Below are 18,231 nucleotides of genomic sequence, written 5' to 3'. Positions count from 1 at the left end.
TGATTTCATCCTTAAATTATTACTAGTAACAAACACTAGTTTCAGAATAGTTGTTGGAAACATCAGCAACAAAAGAATTCCAACTGCACATAACATTTTCCTAGTCCCCATAGAAGAGATATTTTTAATGACTGAAATAAGCCACCAAATTAAACACCCATTATAAGTGTTTTCTCATTGTAAATCCTAACAAGTTACAGAATTTGAGGAAGACAGTACCATATTCCACACCATTAGCTAACCGGAAGTTACACTGCATGCAGGCAAAAGAAAAGCAGAGCCTGCATGGTCCTTTTCTAGTGACCATTTCAGACAGGACTGGCAGCGATTTCATCCTCACACGCTGGCCGACAAAGCAGGCTTTGGCCCAGGAAGACTGTTTCCCCCCCAAAAGCAGCTAGTACTTTGTTACATGACCTGAATAACTCAGTGTTTCTGAAAACCATTGATCAGCCCCATTTTTCCTCCCTGCTCTATTTCCAGAAATGGCTGTGGCCTCCCATAGAATACGACTTCCAAAAATCTGCCTCTAACCTTAGTCTCAATTCAATGATCAATTTTACATGCAGGAACACCTCACAGGCTTTTGTTAATTCCCAGTTTTCTGTTGCTCAGTGCTTAAACCCCACTGCTTCAGCTGATTAGTTTCATTTGGCATAAATTCAAGCATTCACGCCACATGCTGCCCCACTGCAAGCTATAGACCAGTAGCTGTGTAACACAGGGCTCTGGGACCAGCAAGGTCCATACATTTAGAGGGAAGAACTCCTCCAATGGAGCGTAGGTAATGTGGAGTTTGGAGAAGCCTGTTTGTCTATTCAGACATTTGGGATAGCGAGAGTCTAGCAAAGTTGTCATTCCAGAGAGCAGCAAGAGGTTCCCACTGCCCCATCAATTCTCCCACCCCCAGTACAAGCTGTTGCAGTAGGGAGGCACGAAGGACTCCATGAATGGGAGCAACATGGGATTCAAACACTTGGGAAGGAAATTATAGGGAAGAAAAGGTTGCATAGGGTAAGTCACTCCAGTGGAGTTATTACTTCAGGAGAGCCTTTCAACCTGTCCTTCAGGGTGAAGAGAAGACTGCTTGTAGTTCCACCATGCCCCAGACAGGCTTAGAGTGAGTCTGAATGGGGAGCATGGGGCACAACAACAGAGCATGGTTTCCCTCTTACTAAATTAATAAACTGTTGATGAAAAGGAGAGTTCCAAAAGAACAAAGAAATAGCCTAGTTCCGCTTACTGAACCCCAGCCCTGCTACCAAAACCACGTAACTGCTCAACTTGCATCAGACTTTAATTAACGAAGAGTTAAAGTTAGACAGACAGCCAGATTGTTCCATTAATTCCACAGACAGAGACCTTGTCTCTAAATGTACAAATACCTAAAAAAATAGAGTTATGCAGCAAAACAAGCAGGCCTATCCCCTCTGTGAAAGATGAGATGCTTATCAGAAGCCAGGTACAAATACAAACAGCCAGCTTTTACTTTCATGATCAACTCCTCCCTCCACAGAGAATCTCATCACATATTATTTGCACCTCAGAAAACACAAAACATTGTAAAAAAGAATGAAAGTTACATTAATTAAATTGTTTGACATTTTAATTGAGATCCATGGGGTTTTTTTGCAAGTTTCTCAAAGGCTACTATGAAACACAAGAAACATTTTTAACAAGACTGAATGAAAGCACAGATCCCAGTAAGTAATTCTGCATTTGGAGAAGACTGAATAGAAAAGCCTGATTTTAACTAAGAACTACAGGTTTACAAAGAGCATTAGGGAATGTCCTTGCAAAAATTCCTCCCTCAGTTAAGGCTTTGAAATGCAAGTTTTTCGGAACGTGTGGAGCACCTCTAATCTCAAGGCAACAACTGAGACTTAGAAGTCCTTAACATCCTTGAACACAGAGCTAGACAATTATTTTCTAAACAAATCTAACTTTACAGTAAAGAGCTATTAATCTTATTACAAATGAGATTGATACCTATCACTGAGAGCTGGCACTGTAATTGCCAGTCACTCAGTCGTTCCCCATTTATTGGATGAAACAAATAATGCAACATTCCATGGTTGATATTCTTTTATTGTCTAATAGTGATTAAAGTATTTACACTCCTGCTTTTCAATCCCCAGTTTAGCACTCATACCTATGGCTTTTACCTTTACGTTTAGCACATCTTTGTGTCAAGTGTCGGAGTTTCATTTCAAAAAAACAGAAACCTCATACCATATAGACAAGCGTCCCCTATACTCGTATTTAAACATATTCATTTCAGAAAATGACAATTTATAAAATTAAAGTCTGCCAGTAGCTTTCTTCAAGCTCACATTTACCACAGATCATACTGAACTTATCCTGTTTTAAAGTGTCCCTTTAGAGTGTCCTACTGTCTTCATGTGGAATCCATTTCTCCCTCAGTATCCTGCCTCTAAATTTAATGCAAAATAAAAAAAAAAAAATCAGTAGCTGGCAATTTTAAGTAAAAGTATAAAGCACTACAACATTACCTACACTGCCTTTTACTGAACTAGGCTCTTGAACACTCTAGGAACTCTGTGGAAATTCAACTAGTCAGCATTGGAAAGGCACAGGATTTTTGTGCTCAGATACCTCCAGCAACAATTTTTTTTCCCCAGCTTGAAAGTCAGGGACCACTGTTAGGATACAGCAAACACTGATCCAAATATTCACAGGTACCCAACTGCCATTTACAATAGAACCCACCAGATTTTACTGATTCTTCTGCCTCAGACACCCTCCAAATCTTTCACAAGAGTTTGCTTCTATTGCAAGAGGAAAAGAGATGAAAGTACTCTTGCATATACACGTGGATGGTGTGACAATGATACAGGCTATTCCTTATTAAAATCCTCATAAAACTGTCCATGTCTGTGGTAGTTTCTGTTCCATGGTACTACATGCATGGGGAAATTTTTTTCACATATAAGAGAAGTTTAGTTGTACATGAAAGCTAATTTTGGTCCACTTCTCCACCTTCCAAAGGACAGCATATAGGAAAAGTCACCACTGAAGGTTCAAAACCCAATGTAAAAGTTAACAAAAATAACTTTGTATTTTACCCCTAAACCTGCATAGCTTTGTTATTTGTCCTAGTCATCCACCTTTTCATTCTGCATGTCCACTAACTGTTGAGTTTTTAAGTCTTCAGCTTGTTCATGAACTTCCTTAGCTGCATCATCCACTTCATTATGTTCCTTTTCTTCTCCTTCTCCTTGATTGACACTTCCATATTCTACTTGTTCAAGGTCCGTTCCATCTGTAAGTTCTGCCTGTACTTCTTCCACTTGTATCTGATTTACGTGCTCGACGTGTAACTGCTCAACATGCACTTCAGCCCCTTGTTCAGTCTGAATGTGTTCAACTTCCAAGTAACTGATTTGCACCTGCTCCTGCAGTTCATCCATCTGTGTGCCTTTCACTTGATTGTCCTGTATGAGATCCTGGTGCATCTGTTCCACAGCTACCTGTGCAGGATCCACTTGTACCTGAATTACCGGTAGGACATGGACTTGCTCCACTTGTTCTATTATAGTCATTGAAGTTACTGGTTCAGCTTCCACTGGAAGAACCTCTTCTGCCATTATTCGTTCCGAAATATTGTGTATTTCTTTGAGATGCCTTCTCAGCTCACTGCCTTGCATAAACCACAAATCACATAAGGTGCAGTGGTTGGGTTTGTCACCGGTGTGTATCACCAGGTGATCTTTGAATTGATCCCAGCTGTTAAACACACTGTTACAAACCTGGAACAAAAGATACAGTATGTTAAACAGTGATAACAGAAATATGACAAAATACAGTGCCTATTTCAGATCATGCCTTCACATAGTGTAGCTTCTTGCTACTTGGATAAAAAAAACATATACTTCAGCAGTAAATGCTGAGAAGTCAGCTTCATACAGACAGGACACCAGTATTATACTTATTTAGGGTGCTGCTTTGTGTTGTGTACACACACGATACCTACAAAATTTATGAGCCAGCGTTTGAAAATTTTCTTATTTTAACCTTACATGAAATACACATACAGTGTCATGCCTCAATAACTGGTGCTAGAGCTTTGGGTGGAAAGCTTTTTAGATAATAATACTGTACAATGAAAGTGTAATGCAAACTGGCTTTTTAATGAAGTTCTAGGTGCAGTACTACTACTAGCCAGCTTTTCCTTATCAGCTTTCGTTTACCCATAACATTGCAGGGTTAATTGGCTAGACTAAACTCTCCCATTTTGCTATTCAAAAACAAATATTTGCGTGATTTCAGCAGATAAAACTCTCTTCAAATCTCTTTAATTCTCTTCCAGCTAAAAGCACCGCCTCGACCACAGGCACATTATTTTCACAAAACACTTGAGCACACTTCCTTCCCTTCAGCTGGCACTGAGATAAGCAGCCTGAAAACAATGCACAGAGATTGCAGATATGAATGAGATGACAGGGTAGAAGAGAGACCAATAGGGTAGAGTCAGGCTTGGAGAAAGAAACAGGCTCAGGAGTCTTTGTCCATGCAAGTGTTCTCAGCTGCAGAAAGCAACAAAGAATGCACGTTTCAACACTCCCTCACTGCTAGCAAATAGTTTTAAAACAGAATGCTCCATCTCCTCATATTTCTCAGCAATAGCACAGAAAGACGATAGAGTATCTGACAAGGATTAACTCAAGAATAGATCTGTGTAGTGGAGCTAAACATCTCCATTTTGCTGTTGAAGTGTTTAAAACAGGTTTGTGATGTAGTGCCATGTTTCTTACCCCCAGGCTCAAGCTTTAGGAAGAAGTTGCACATACACTTCTTAAAACACTAACCTATAGATAAGCATTCAAAATTACTTAGTTGTACATAAAGGCAATGACTATTGCTAATGCCCAAGCATATAATGATTGTTTGTGCCATGTAGACCCTAATTCAGCACTCAAAGCACACACTAAAGAGCATCAGAAGTGCTCATCAAGGAAGAACATTTTTCTTTTCTCCTCTTTGTCCAGTGAGCCAAGATATATTTCTTGAATGCTATTCAAATATAGTTCTAAACCGAAAAATGTAATGAAGAATTTATCCAAGCATTGCTGTAGTTTCCACAGTCTGAAGAAACACTAATCCACATTCACAGACCCTGTGCGTGAATATGGTATCAATTTAGAAGAAGAAAGCTATGACACAAAGCAATTAGACCAAAGGGTTGCAATGATAAAACAGTATATTTTATGAAGCTGTCAGTTACAACTGTTACACAAGAATTCTCACACTCAGAGCAAACTTATATTTAAGATAAAGTAATGCTCACAACAATGAGCTTCAGACTAGCACAAGAACTAAATGATGCAATCGCAACAGTGAAACTTCTGATTAAGTGATTTGATTAGCAACACAAAATTAATTAATCTCCCGCAGTATCTAATGTTTTCTGTGAATAAGATCACTCTCTCCTTAGGAACAAATAAAGCTGATATCCAGCAGTTTTCTTCACTACACAACCCAATTGAACCTCAAACCACAGCCATTCTGTAAACTGAATATGGTGAGAGCATTAAGGGAAAAGTAAAACAGATAAAGACAAAGATGGCAGAAAATGGATAACAGAAAAAGATGTGTGTTCTTATTTGAGAATGCAACAGCCGTGGGGCAGCAAAACAGCAAATAAGAATGCTACAACCAGCCTCAGCTCTTGAATCTTCTAGCTTTGCAGAATCAACTTATAAAAGCTAAGCGAGATGTATCCAAACAGCTTTTCAAAAGTCAGTTACATAGAGCGGCCAAGCAGCATCTACAGCATTTGTATTTGCCTAAAAGCCACTACAGATTGCCATCGCAAGTTGGAATGACTTTCCAGACAAAGTCAATAAATTGCATATCAAACAGAAGACTCATAAAACAGGAAATAGAATAGTGCTTTGCATTTTGGACTTGAGTGAAGCATGCTCATAAGCCTAGATCAGTGTACCAAGAATCTTGAAAAGGAAGCAGAAAGACCAGTAAAATGTCCATGAACATTTACCTTAACCATAAGAATTTCTCTGATTATAAGTATTACAAAGCTCCATATCAGTAATTCCATATTTTAAATGGAACTACTTGGATACAATAATTTATCTGTATGTTGTGGCTGAATGCAATCCTTGTATTTATTTTACTACAAGTACTTCTTGGAGACATAAGCCCACTCCTGTTGCCTTTGCTGCTCAGTACTCACACTTCCTCAGCACAGGAATCTATCCTCAGACTTTGCTACTTCCATTACTCACCTGACATTCATATAACTTCTTTCTTCCCTTTTTAGCTCCAGCTCCAGACTGACAGGCCGTTAGGTGACATTTGAGTGTGCTATTCCTAGCAAAACGTTCATGGCAGTTTGGACATTCAAACGGTTTTTCACCTGTTAAGAAAGATACGAGTATTTGTAAGTGATTTTTAAGATAGTTTTCTGTCAGCTCTCCTTTCTCCCCTTCTTCCTTTTGTGCAGGTTGATAGAGATGCAGTGAAGACGTGGCCAAATAGATTATATTACAAAAGTGAAAGACATTCTATGTAAGCTTTATTTATGTAAATAAAGGGCAAAAGCCTAATGTGGAATCATAACTCTCATATTAAAAAAAACAATGTAACAATTACCAGTGCCATTTAAGGTACATTTAGGTTTTTATGGAAGTTTGATTACTATTCTGATGAAATGTCTTAAAGAAATTTCTCTTTTTGTCTAATAATATTTATAACAAGACAATCAATATCAGTAAATATACAAGGTGACACATTAAAGAAGGAAGTATTTAAAGAATACAAAATTTTGTTTTCAAGAACAATAACAACTTATGCATGAGAGGCAAAACTGAGCTCCAGAAAAAGAAGCTGGCATAAAGCGACCATGAAATAACAATGCATCAGTATTAAAACAAACAAAACCCCCTTCCACTCAAATACAGTGAAGAGAACACATAGAGGGACATAAATGGGCACAAGCAAGATAAAAATTCCTTTCAGTTTGGCCACTTCATTTCAAAGCTGGTACCAAACACAGAAGCCAGCTAAGGACATCAACAAGAGAGGCTCAAAATCGGTTCTGTTTTCTCCTTTTCATCCAAAGTAATACATGGTTGTTACTGTCATCAAGTAGTAAAAAAGAACAACTGAGGCATCTGTTTACTAATTTCATCATGCACAAACACAATGAAATTCAAGTAAATTAAAGTACAAGAAATAGGAACAGTGTCTTTCTTCTGAAAGTCTGATAATTAATCTGCAGAGATATTGACACCAACATAACTACTGAAACAAATAGCTTCAGGAACCCCAAAAGAGGCTAAGACATTTCAGTGAATAACGTAAGAATCTACCTTACCTAGTTTAAAAGCCTGCATTTTCAGGAATGCAGTAGTTACTGACAATTGAGAAGGAAAGCCAATAAACCTGTATCTTCACAAATAAAAATATTCCTAAGATCCTAATTAGGTTTTTAAAAGAAATCCATAAGTGGCCTATAATTCCCACTTACACCTACAGGCTACAGCAAAATGTTAAATGGTGGGAACATTGCCCTTAATTGTTACAAAACATTATAGTTTTCAAGATGTTGCACAGCTAATGCAGAGATTGCTGAGCTGCCATCAGTCTTGCGGGTCAAAAATAACAGACATTGCCCAAGCAAGGACACTACAGCAGAAAACTCACCCCTAGACCAGACCTTCACCTGTCCTGTGATCTGGTCACATTTAAGCAATTACTTGCAGTAAGGCACCATTTAGGGACAGATTTATTCTATTCCTACTCAAATTCTTCGGTAATCTCCAACATTCTGCCAAAGGGTCTGAAATTGATGATTCAAAGATAATGGTGGCAATATCCAAAGGCCAAAAGACATGTGACTTCTTGCACAGTGCAAATCAAACACTGTGACCTGGGCAGCACCAGGTACATCAGCGATGGAAAACATTAAACTACCCTGCAAAAGGTGACAACCTGCTGCTTCTCCCCATGAGTCATCCGAGTATGAGTTTAATCTCATCTAAGCGATATGTTATGAAGAGGGAGAGTTTTGGCCTGACCTAAGGGTTGCCTTTTTCTCCCTTTATGAGAATGTATGAGATTTCACTTGCCAATCGTAAGTAACACACAGAAATTCTGATGGGAGATAGTCCAATATTGTGCTGGCCCATTATAATTTGACTGTCACAGGAAGGAGACCCAAAGAAATTAACAGCTACCACAGTGACTGTTATTTCACTAATAAATAAGAAATACCAGGGAATTCAGCCGTAACCACAAAGTTAACATATCATTATTTAGACTAGGTTTAAAAATTCCATCCATTCTTGTAAAGGAGAAAAGCAAATTAGATCAGACTAAAACCTCTCACAGTTCAGATCATATTTCAACAGAAATATTTACTGGTAGAATTGTGAAAGATAAAAGTAGCTCCCTCAGTTTGGTACTTTTGAAGAGGAGAAACATGCCTTAAGAAATTATTTTGCAAAAATCTTTAAGACTTGATAGACTTGAGAGACAAGCTTCATCAGTGCTTTCCAGTTTTAGATGCCTGTTTTTAACCACCTCAAACCCTCAAAAGATTTCATCAATGGAAAACAAAACAAATGAACGAACAGAAAAAAAAAAGACAAACCAGCATTTTAGTTGTCACTAGAAGCTGAGTATTTCTAGCACTCAGGACTTGCATGTTCTCTTCAGTACATCTCTTATTTCCCCCAAACATGCAAAAACCTCAAATGCTAGAGCCAAGGCCACAAGGACAGGACTACAGCAGTATTCTCACCTGTGTGCTTCCGGAGGTGCTCTTTAAAATGTCCAAAGTGGTCAAACTGCTTATCACAGTACTGGCATATATGTATTTTTTTGCCAGGTCTTTGCTTCTTGCTGGCCCCACCTTCATCAAGGTGGTAACAGGTGAGGTGCTGTTTCAGAGCACTCTCTCGCAGGTACCTTTTATTGCATATGTCACACTTGTAACTCTCAGTAGAGTGTGTTTTCATGTGTTCCTTAAAATGGTAAAACAATTTAAACGAACGGTTACATTTCTCACAGTGGAATAAATTGTTCACGTGTGACAGCTGAAGTTCCACAATTTCAATACCTTCTACCTGTTTGCACGTAGGATCAGTTGCACTATCACCTTCTTCTTGGATCTGGCATTTTCTCTCTCCCTGACGATACTTGCTGGTGATATCTGCCAAAAGGGCCAAAGCAGATTCATCTGATGTACCCGTTGCTTGTATGTACTTTATGGATTGCTCTGCAGAAGCTACTTCTTCAAGCGCTTCCATGTTGTCATCTTCCACTTCAATCGTCCCTTCAGCAATCTCAACTTCAATTTCAACAGGCTCTGATTCTGCAGATGGCAATGTTTCTGTGATAACATTAGAGGTTTCAGCTATCTTCCTCTTTTTCAGTTTACTTTGACCTTCTGCTTGATTTGCTTCTAAGGATGATGAATTTTCTTTGTTCCTGTAAAGCATTTTCACAAACATAGTTAAGATCCATGAGCACCAACATAACAATTCCTGCCTAACACTGAGATTCTGCACCACTCTCCAGCCGTTTTTAAAATAAGCTGAATGATGAAAGACCACATAATTTGCGTGCAGTCAGAAGCTAATTTCTCCTTGATCTATACTACTCAGAGCTGTAAAATAGTAACATTAAAGCTGTAGAGCGTTTGACATAAGGCTACTAAAGTGTTTTAAATATCTCTGCTTGAATGATAGAAAGCGCACTTTCTTTAGAGAAGAAAGGTCAGTTAACCCAAAGACATAGGTTTATCTAAGAAACTTGGGAAATTCTGTACTTGGAAAGAAATCTTCCCCAAAGAGAGGAGTTGCTTGGCTTTCCTACTCAGAAACAAGATTCAAGTCTCTCACCTCAGGCTTTGGAGTGTGTGCAGTTGCCTGCAATGGTTATAGCTTGTTAAAAAACACCACAGCTGCTACTTCACGCAACGACTATTATTCAGAAAAACAGATGAGGTAAAAATAAGAGCCACCAGGATGTGCAAAGAGTACCCTAGACTAATTTCCTGTGCTTAAACACAACCACCAGCTCTGTTTTGGTTCTCCCTGCACCATACACACACAACCCTCTTCTTCCAGAGGTTAGGGATAGCTTCCCATCTCAAACACAGACAGAGCTGAGTGGACCAATGCTTTCAAGTCACAGCCTCAAGATCATCCACAGCTCTTAGATGCTGGAGGTAACGGGTGCTGGAGGTTCCACTACTGATTATCAGTTTAAAAAACGAGTAGCTATCATCCCCACAAACCAGATTCATGGGAGTAAGTGGCCCGGTGAATTCTTTCACATAATCTACTCCCTATCATTTTCATGTGTTCTAGTAATAGGAGAGAAAAGGCTTTGTCCAGTATCTCCAAGTCCTATGTTAGAGGTGGCTAATGATTTAATGCAGGATACAGCTTATTAAATTGCACCTTACTCTATTGAGACACAGGAAGACTGAGGACATAATCTTTTGGCTTCATCTAGCCTGGCTTTTTCTAGAAGGTTACAGTTACTTTGCATGTTACTGCAAGGAGCTCCAGGTTCACATACCAAAAGAATAACCTGCTGAGCAAACAGACTACTCTTGTGTGAAACTTTGACTGGAGATACATACATACATACAACACTAATGCACTTTAAGGAATAACAGTCGCTTTCTTTCCAGTCTAGATCATGTTATGTCCAACTCTTTGATGCATTATGTGGGCAGTCAGATAGCAGGGACCTGATGTTAGTTACTACAAAGTCACAGCACTACAATGTCTGCAGTGTTTATCAGCCATGTCTCTTGTCATCGAATTCCAGCTCAAGAAACGTGACATTAATTTTTCAGCCTGTATAACTCTGATACGTATCTTAGAGTAAAAGGGTATATGGTCCCACACAATTATAGGAAGCCCCAAGATAAGGAACAGCACTGCAGAAATCTGGCAGCCACAGAATTCTTGTGACTCTACATTGCAATGTTAGGAAGAAAAAGAGGCTTATGTGCTTACCTGATTTCAAGAGCTTTGATAGCTTCTAACATCTGCAGATACTCAGCTGCTTTCCAAACATCATTTGCTTCTTCCTCACCTTGGACCATTAGTTTTGCTGTATAGGTGAACTCAATTAGGTGACGAAATGCCATGTTACTTACACCTGTATATAGGCAAGAAAAACAATGGTTTCTTTTAGCAGTTCCTCAGTCTCATCTATATGATGAATCTTGCACGCCTGCCTGCTCACCATTTTGCTCACAGTACTGTAGCTGCCAGTTTCATAAAGATGACAGACTCAAAAATCTCATGCTGGAATAAAAAGTCTACCACAGAAGCATGTTAATCTGAAACAGCTACAGAGTTATGCGAAAATAAAGATAAAAGGAAGGAAAAGAGCGGCAAAAAGCTGTTTGAAGAAGTATAGGTTTAAACAAAAACCCACAATCTCTCTTCGGAGACCTCTAAGTAGCCAGTTACTGGAGGCTGAAATACTGCTCCAGGAATTTGCTCCCTGCCTACCAGACAAATTTTGCTCCATGTCTATTCTTTTCTTGCACCCCAGCCAAGGTATCAGCCATTAGCCATCACTGGCAGCCTTTTTCATCTAGCCATCTGTTGCCAGGGAAAAGACTGTTAAGTCACACAGCTAGTCCTAAAACCACACAGCGTCTGTCTGACCTTCATTAGACAGGTACTGGGAGAAAGCAATAAAAGAGGGAAAACACAGAACCTCACACTTTCCCTTCCAAAAGGTTTAATTCAAGCCTGTTCTTTTCAATTTTTCTGCAGGGGAAGATTTTTTTCCAGTGGTGGTACCTGTCTCAGAACAACTCAAGAGCTGAGATCTAGAAAGCTGACTGATAAGGCCCAGCATGCACGTTAGCCTGTACCAAGGCCACTACAGCCATTTCCAGTTTGGGCACACAACTCTGGAGGTTTTTATTTGGACAGATCAGATTACCTTCAATCTCCACCAAGGGCTCCTGAGTGAAATCTTGGAAGAATTTGTAGAAGAACTGGCTACAGGCAGCAAGAACAGCCTTATGAGCTTTGAAATGGTGACCTACAAAGAGAGACAAAAGTTTTAGGTTTAGGATAAGTCCTTCATCCCTCATCATGCAGAATAAGTGCAGATACAGAAAAGAGACCACTCAGTCTACAAATCCATTCCAGCAGCATATTGTTACAGTATGTCTCCCTGTAGCATGGGGTACTACTGCAGCCAGCCTGTCCCATCTCATCCAGACCCTAGCTGTCTTCACTCACCTTGACAAAGCTCTGCAACTCAATCAGCTGTAGTATCGACTCACTCTAGTGTTTGTCTTTTCACATATTTAAGTTACGGGGAAAATCTTGTACAAATAAGTTTCTCTTTGGTTTTTGTGGCTCTTACAGATTGATTAATTTTATCACCACTTCTGCCAGCATAAACACTGTTGCAGAACAGAAGCGGTTTTATTCTGTTATTCCTGTTTTTCACACTATGCATTCCCCATCGCTGTGTTGACTTCTCCCTGGCAAAGGCATGAACATTCAAAAAGCTCCATGGGACAGAGATAAGAGAAGCAACATGGATTAGAACAACACTGCTGTACACAAGTCCAGCTTTAAGCTCAACATATGGGTTCGGTAATACCAGAGTAAGAACAAACATTCAGGACAAGTTCTGTGCAAGCGCTGTCAGTGAAACTAGGGTAAGTCGTAAATAGTAATTCTTTTCTTCATTTGCTTACTTTTTTCCTAATTCAGGCTCTGTAGGATCCTTTTCCTTCAAGTGAGTTCTTGCTATTTTTTCAAAGATCAGGCAGTACTCCTCTAGTTAAATCTGTCCTAATGGACACTGCCTATCTTTCCTGAAACCCTCACCTGTTCCAAGACATGTCTGGGATGAGAAGCAATCTTAGGCGATCTATGAGGCCTTTCCTAAGGAGGTAATGAGCACTTCTATCTCAATCATCCTTTTAAACTAATATTTGTGTCCTTAGAACATAGATAAAACCCAAACTTCTACCTTATTTTAACTATGTATTAAAATAGTAGGCAGGTAACAGAGAAGCAAGAAGTAAATCTGATTTCAGGGTGCTGGTTTTGTGGTTTTTTTTAACACAGTATTTGTACAAGTTCTCTGCGTGCAAACAGTCACCTCAAGTTAGGGGAAAGTATTTTAACAATGTTTTAGAAAACCTTAGATAACATGTTAAACATAATACAGCAGAGTCAAAGTGGCTTCTATTTGAAAATATTTAGCCCATGGTTGGAAAAGCAGAAGAAATACTACTAATCACTGCTGGAGACTCTGTTCACCCCAAGATTTTAAATGAAACTCTGCCAGTAACTCGCACATAGGTACAGAACCCAGAATTTGTTAGCAGCCCACTTTGACAGCTGAAAGCTGTGACAAAGAAAACAGCTAGCCCACATGGCTTTCAGGATTCTCAGAACACCAAGTGTTTCGCAGGCCTGTACATACCATCAACAATCAGAGTGATATCCGTAAACTGGTCCTGCTCACGCTGTTCATTCAGTCTATCTAAAATTACTTTATAGTGTTCAGGGAATTCCTGGATACATTCCATCGTTTCTTCGGCTTCCATCGCAAAAGGACTAGCCTGCAAATGTGTGGTATGAGAGTAAGAATAATGCAACACTCAGCAAATACAGTGTACAGTCAGATTAATATACAAACAGGAGCTAACAAGCACTGTTCAGAGTTGCAGGAAACAGCAGGGTTAATGATGCGGAGTATTGCTGTATTTATACACACCAAAAAAAGAGTCAAAGTGGGTAAGTGCTTTTCTTTATTCTGCAGACTTAGTAGGGACATTCCCATCCCCCCGGAAGCAAATATTGCAGGGATGTAACATCTCCACAGCCAATGATTCTAACAGCATCACAGAAGCAGTGTCAGAATCTTTACACAGTTACTTCTCACAATTTTACCAATCCATTTGATGGAAGACCAGTTCTTAAAATTTTCATACCTAAGTCACATTTTGCCCCTAGTACACACAAGATGCTTACTTCATTTAAATAAGGATGTAATAAAGCACCACTTTTCAGCTTCTGGGTATAGAGGAGCTGCCAGGGGTTTAACATGCTGTCATACCCAAGGGCAAAAAGCATTTTATTCACCCAACCTACTTAGACTGCTCCCTCTGCAAGGTGAAATATTCCTTGAAAGAGATGCGTAGGCTTGTAATTTGATGGCCCTTCCTCCCTTACTTATACATTAAACATAGCTACGGGTAGGGGTTGCAGAGGTTCTCTATGCCTGTGGACAAGACACAGGTATTAGTCTTACGCTTATGCAAAAAAACCTCTGGAGTGAGTCCAAGTGCTTCAATGAAAGCATTTCACAAATTAACTCTGGGCAAAATTACTTCAGGTCTGTGCAGCAGTGTTCGTCTTCAACCCCCACACTCACCTCAGCACAGGACTGTTTTTTTTTGACAGTCTAACTCACTTTGAAGAAGGTATGGTTTCTGACTGGGCCTGAACAAGTCTTAAAGGAGTTCAAAACATATCCTTCGCTATACTCTTATCCTTGGTATGGACAAAATGAAAAATGTCCGGAGAGCAGCTAGGATCAAACCACAAATTGAATACAAAGACACAAATTTCTGGTGTGACAAAGAAGCAGTTTTCTTCAGAGTGCTAGAAGAAAATGGAGACCAGGTGCTCTTCTGGTACAATATCGTTCCTTACAAGTACAGCTGAGGCGATGCCATCATGCCTGCTAAGTTCTGTATGTGGCTCTGTAAATTCTACCTCACTTGTAACAAACACACATATAGGTATATAAGGTTCAACAGAAATACAGAGGAGAATTAACCTATTATGATAAAAGCAAAGTTATTTTCTTATGACTAACAGGCATCAAGTAAAGGAAATTGTGGAATTCCTACACTTACCACAAAACACACTCTTTCTTGCATCTCAGAAAAGCTGGAAAAGTCATTTTGCCAAGAGCATGAAAAAAAAGAAGAGTAGAAGCATCTGCTTAAGGAACACTGGCTCCACCTGCTAGCAGTGCTTTGTCAACAGGCACAAAAAGCTATCAGGGTCTTAAAGGGAACAAAGGAGAGCAGCCTATGAGGGCAAGGGGAAGGTGAGGTGGAAGGAAACAGCTGCTGCTGCATTCACTTCATGGTAAGGCAGATGAGCAGCAGCTCCTGCCTTTCTTTCATCATGTGGTATTCCAGATAAAGTCTCATGTGTGAAGCTGTCAGCCATATACTTCACCGTTTAATTCTTCTTGCCCATTTTTGACACATCATAAAAGAACAGAAGACTTGTGGTTAAAAGCATAATTCCTTAAAAGTTAAAACAAACAAAATCTTGACTTCCAGCTCCCATGATTCCCACCTACCCAAATGCAGCTTACTTCCAATCTGGGAGTTTATAGGGATAACTTAGGAAAAAAAAAACCCTCAAAATAACTGCAGCCTCCCCTCTACCGTATCTAAGAAATTTTAAAGTTTGTCTTTCTTAGAACACTTAAAAACATGAATAAGAAAACACACAACTTAAGACAACTAGTTCATTGTTGTGAATTAACACAAAACTAGTAAAAAGGGTGAATTTGCTGTGTATCAGAAAGCAGCTGCAGCATTCACTGAGCATTCTCATTGTAAAAACTCAGTGATATTGCACAAAAACCCCTAACACAACCGCATATATTCCATAACAGCACGCCTGCTTCACAGAAAGAAGTGAAAGGTACAGTTCTCAGAGAAAACCGAGGGTCTAAGGAAGGCAGACAGAAGTGATCCAAGTTGCCTCTGAAGGGTGCGCTCATGGATGAGTGATGGGACTGGACTACTAATCTAACCTTACCAGCCTGTAACACTGGGCGCACCTCATGTGATACAGGTATGATTTGTGAGTCTGGTTTTATACACTGCCTCAATGAAGCCATCTTATTATGGCGATTGTCCTGGAACACAGCAGGGCCTCCACGTGTTTTAGGCAGCAGACGTTTGTTTTGCTTGCTTAGGTGGATCTGGCAGGAAGGCAGGCGGGCAGACCGGCATCAGGGCAGTTCAGATGACCCCAAATAACCACCTTGCTGCAGTGGCCCAGGGGGACCTGAGGGGGGCTGTGGGCAGGCAGCAGCAGTTGCTCCCAGCTAACACAGACAGGAAAGCTGTTTGAGCTCTTCCCAGCCCAGAATGGTTTGGGTCAGAAGGGACCTTAAAGATCATCCAGTCCCAGCAGTGGACAGGGACACATCCCACTGGATCAGGTTGCTCAAGGCCTCATGCAACTTGGTCTGGAACACCTCTAGGGATGGAGCAACCACGACTTCCCTTAGCAACCTGTTCCACTGCCTCACCACCCTCACAGCAAAAAAAGTCTTCCTAATATTTAACCTAAACCTCCCCTCTTTCAGCTTAACACCCCTACGCCTCGCCCCATCCCTGCACTGTTTAATATCGGCTCCCCCAGCTTCCCTGGGGCCCCTTAAGCCCTGGGAGGCTGCTGCAAGGACCGGGCCGAGGGGGAGCAGCACCCAGACCCCTCCTCCTTTTCTCCCTCCTCCCCAGGGGCGGCGCCGGCCCAGCCGTGAGGTAAAGCCCCGCCCACACTCCCATAGGACACGCCCACTCCCACAAAGCACACACTACCAATAGGCCCCGCCCATTCCCCCTAAGGTCTCGCCCACTCCCTCAGGCCCCGCCCCCCGCGGCCATTGGCGCGGGCCCGTGGCACTCAGCGCGACCCGGAGCCAATGGCGGCGCCACCCGCCCCGCGCTGGGGAGCCAATGATGGCCCGCCGAATCCCCGGAGCGGGAGAAGGCGGAAGGCCTGCGGGGCGCCTCGCGGCCGCTGGGCAAGGCCTCTCGGCGAAGGCCGCAGTCGAGGCGGGCGGTCCCCGCGCTGGGGGGGAGGCCTCAGGGACGCGTCCCGCGTGGCGCCGGCCCGAGCGGCGCGCGCGGCCGCGCTTTAAGCGCCCGTTACGTCATCAAAGCGCGCATTAACCGCGCTGCCCCGGCGGCCCCGCCGCGCCCCGGCGCCGCGCGGGGGGGGAGGCGGCCGCGCCGCCAACTCACCGGGACGAGCCCCGCGCCGCCGCGCCCGCTTCCTGCCGCCCAGCGCCGCCGAGCCGGTACCGCGCCGCCCAATCGCGACTCGCATTCCCGGCGAGCCCCGCGCGGCGGAAGTGACGGCGAGGTCAGCGCTATCGGGGGCGGGGCGCGGGGGGCGGGAGCGAGGAGAGGGACCGGGAAAAGCGGCCGAGGGGAGGGGCTGCCGGACTGGGGCGCCGAAAATGCCGCCAAATCGCTCTGGGGGTTGAGAAAGCGGAGCCCTTTGTCAGGGCTGGGCAGTACGAGGGGCGATTTGCATCGACGCGTGCGGCGAGACAAGAAACATGGAATCAGAATCATAGAATCAGAAACATAGAATCACCAGGTTGGAAAAGACCTGTCTGATCTTGGAGTCCAGCCATTCCTATCTGCCACTAAAGCAAAACAGCTGCGGACTGAGTGTATTTCCCACTTACAGGCATATGTATACAGTTTCCCAGAATTCTTACGCATCAAAAGCAGCATAAGGGGTGGGAAGCCAGCAGAGGAGGGGTGTGGGGGGTGTGGGGGTGGGATTCTGCCCCTCTGTTCCTCTTTTGTGAGACTTCGTCTGGAACATTGTGTCCACTTCTGGAATCCTCAGCATAAGAAGGAGATGGAGCTGTTGGAATGGGTCCAGAGGAGGCTACAAAGATAATCCAAGGGCTGGAGCACATCCCGTACAAGGATAGGCTGAGAGAGTTGGGGTTGTTCAGCCTGGAGAAGAGAAGGCTCCAAGGAGATCTTATAGTGACCTTCCAGTACCTGAAGAGTCTGCAAGAAAGCTGGAGTGAGACTGCCCACAAAGGCTTGTGTGGATAGGACAAGGGGCAACGGGTGTAAACTGAAGAGAGACAGATTTAGACTAGACATGAGGAAGAATTTCTTCACCATGAGAGTGGTGAGACACTGGCCCAGGTTGCCCAGGGAAGCTGTGGCTGCCCCATCCCTGGAGGTGTTCAAGGCCAGGTTGGATGGGCCTTGGGCAGCCTGATCCAGTGGGAGGTGTACCTGCCCATGGCAGGGAGGTTGGACCTGGATGGGCTTTAAGGTTCCTTCCAACCCAAACTGCTCTAATTCTATGATATTCTGTTACTTTTCAAGGGCTAGTTTTAACATTCTTACGAACTTCAAAACAGTGAAGTTGCTAATTTGGAGCT

The 18,231-nt window shown here is 42.2% G+C and overlaps 1 protein-coding gene across 5 annotated transcripts; it reads right to left on the bottom strand.

Moving 5' to 3' along the window:
- Nucleotides 1-248: 248 nt before the first annotated feature.
- On the bottom strand, nt 249-17,182 carry ZNF131 (zinc finger protein 131). 5 transcript variants are annotated; one of them, XM_054053451.1, is made up of 8 exons: nt 15,862-16,988; nt 13,474-13,612; nt 11,965-12,066; nt 11,019-11,163; nt 9,111-9,474; nt 8,786-9,008; nt 6,267-6,397; nt 255-3,770 (listed from the first exon to the last, which is right to left on the bottom strand). In XM_054053451.1, the coding sequence occupies exons 1-8, from the start codon at nt 15,919-15,921 to the stop codon at nt 3,117-3,119; spliced, it is 1,818 nt and encodes a 605-aa protein (XP_053909426.1). In that variant the 5' UTR covers nt 15,922-16,988; the 3' UTR covers nt 255-3,116. The 5 variants fall into 5 exon arrangements, with proteins under 5 accessions (XP_053909427.1, XP_053909426.1, XP_053909423.1 ...); XM_054053448.1 differs by having other exon boundaries at nt 695-3,770; nt 8,786-9,474; nt 14,915-16,987; XM_054053447.1 differs by having other exon boundaries at nt 695-3,770; nt 8,786-9,474; nt 15,862-16,987.
- Between the last annotated feature and the right edge of the window lie 1,049 nt (nt 17,183-18,231).

This window comes from Cuculus canorus, chromosome Z, assembly GCF_017976375.1.
Source record: "Cuculus canorus isolate bCucCan1 chromosome Z, bCucCan1.pri, whole genome shotgun sequence".
Lineage (NCBI taxonomy): Eukaryota > Metazoa > Chordata > Aves > Cuculiformes > Cuculidae > Cuculus > Cuculus canorus.
This window is presented reverse-complemented; position numbering and strand designations above follow the sequence as displayed.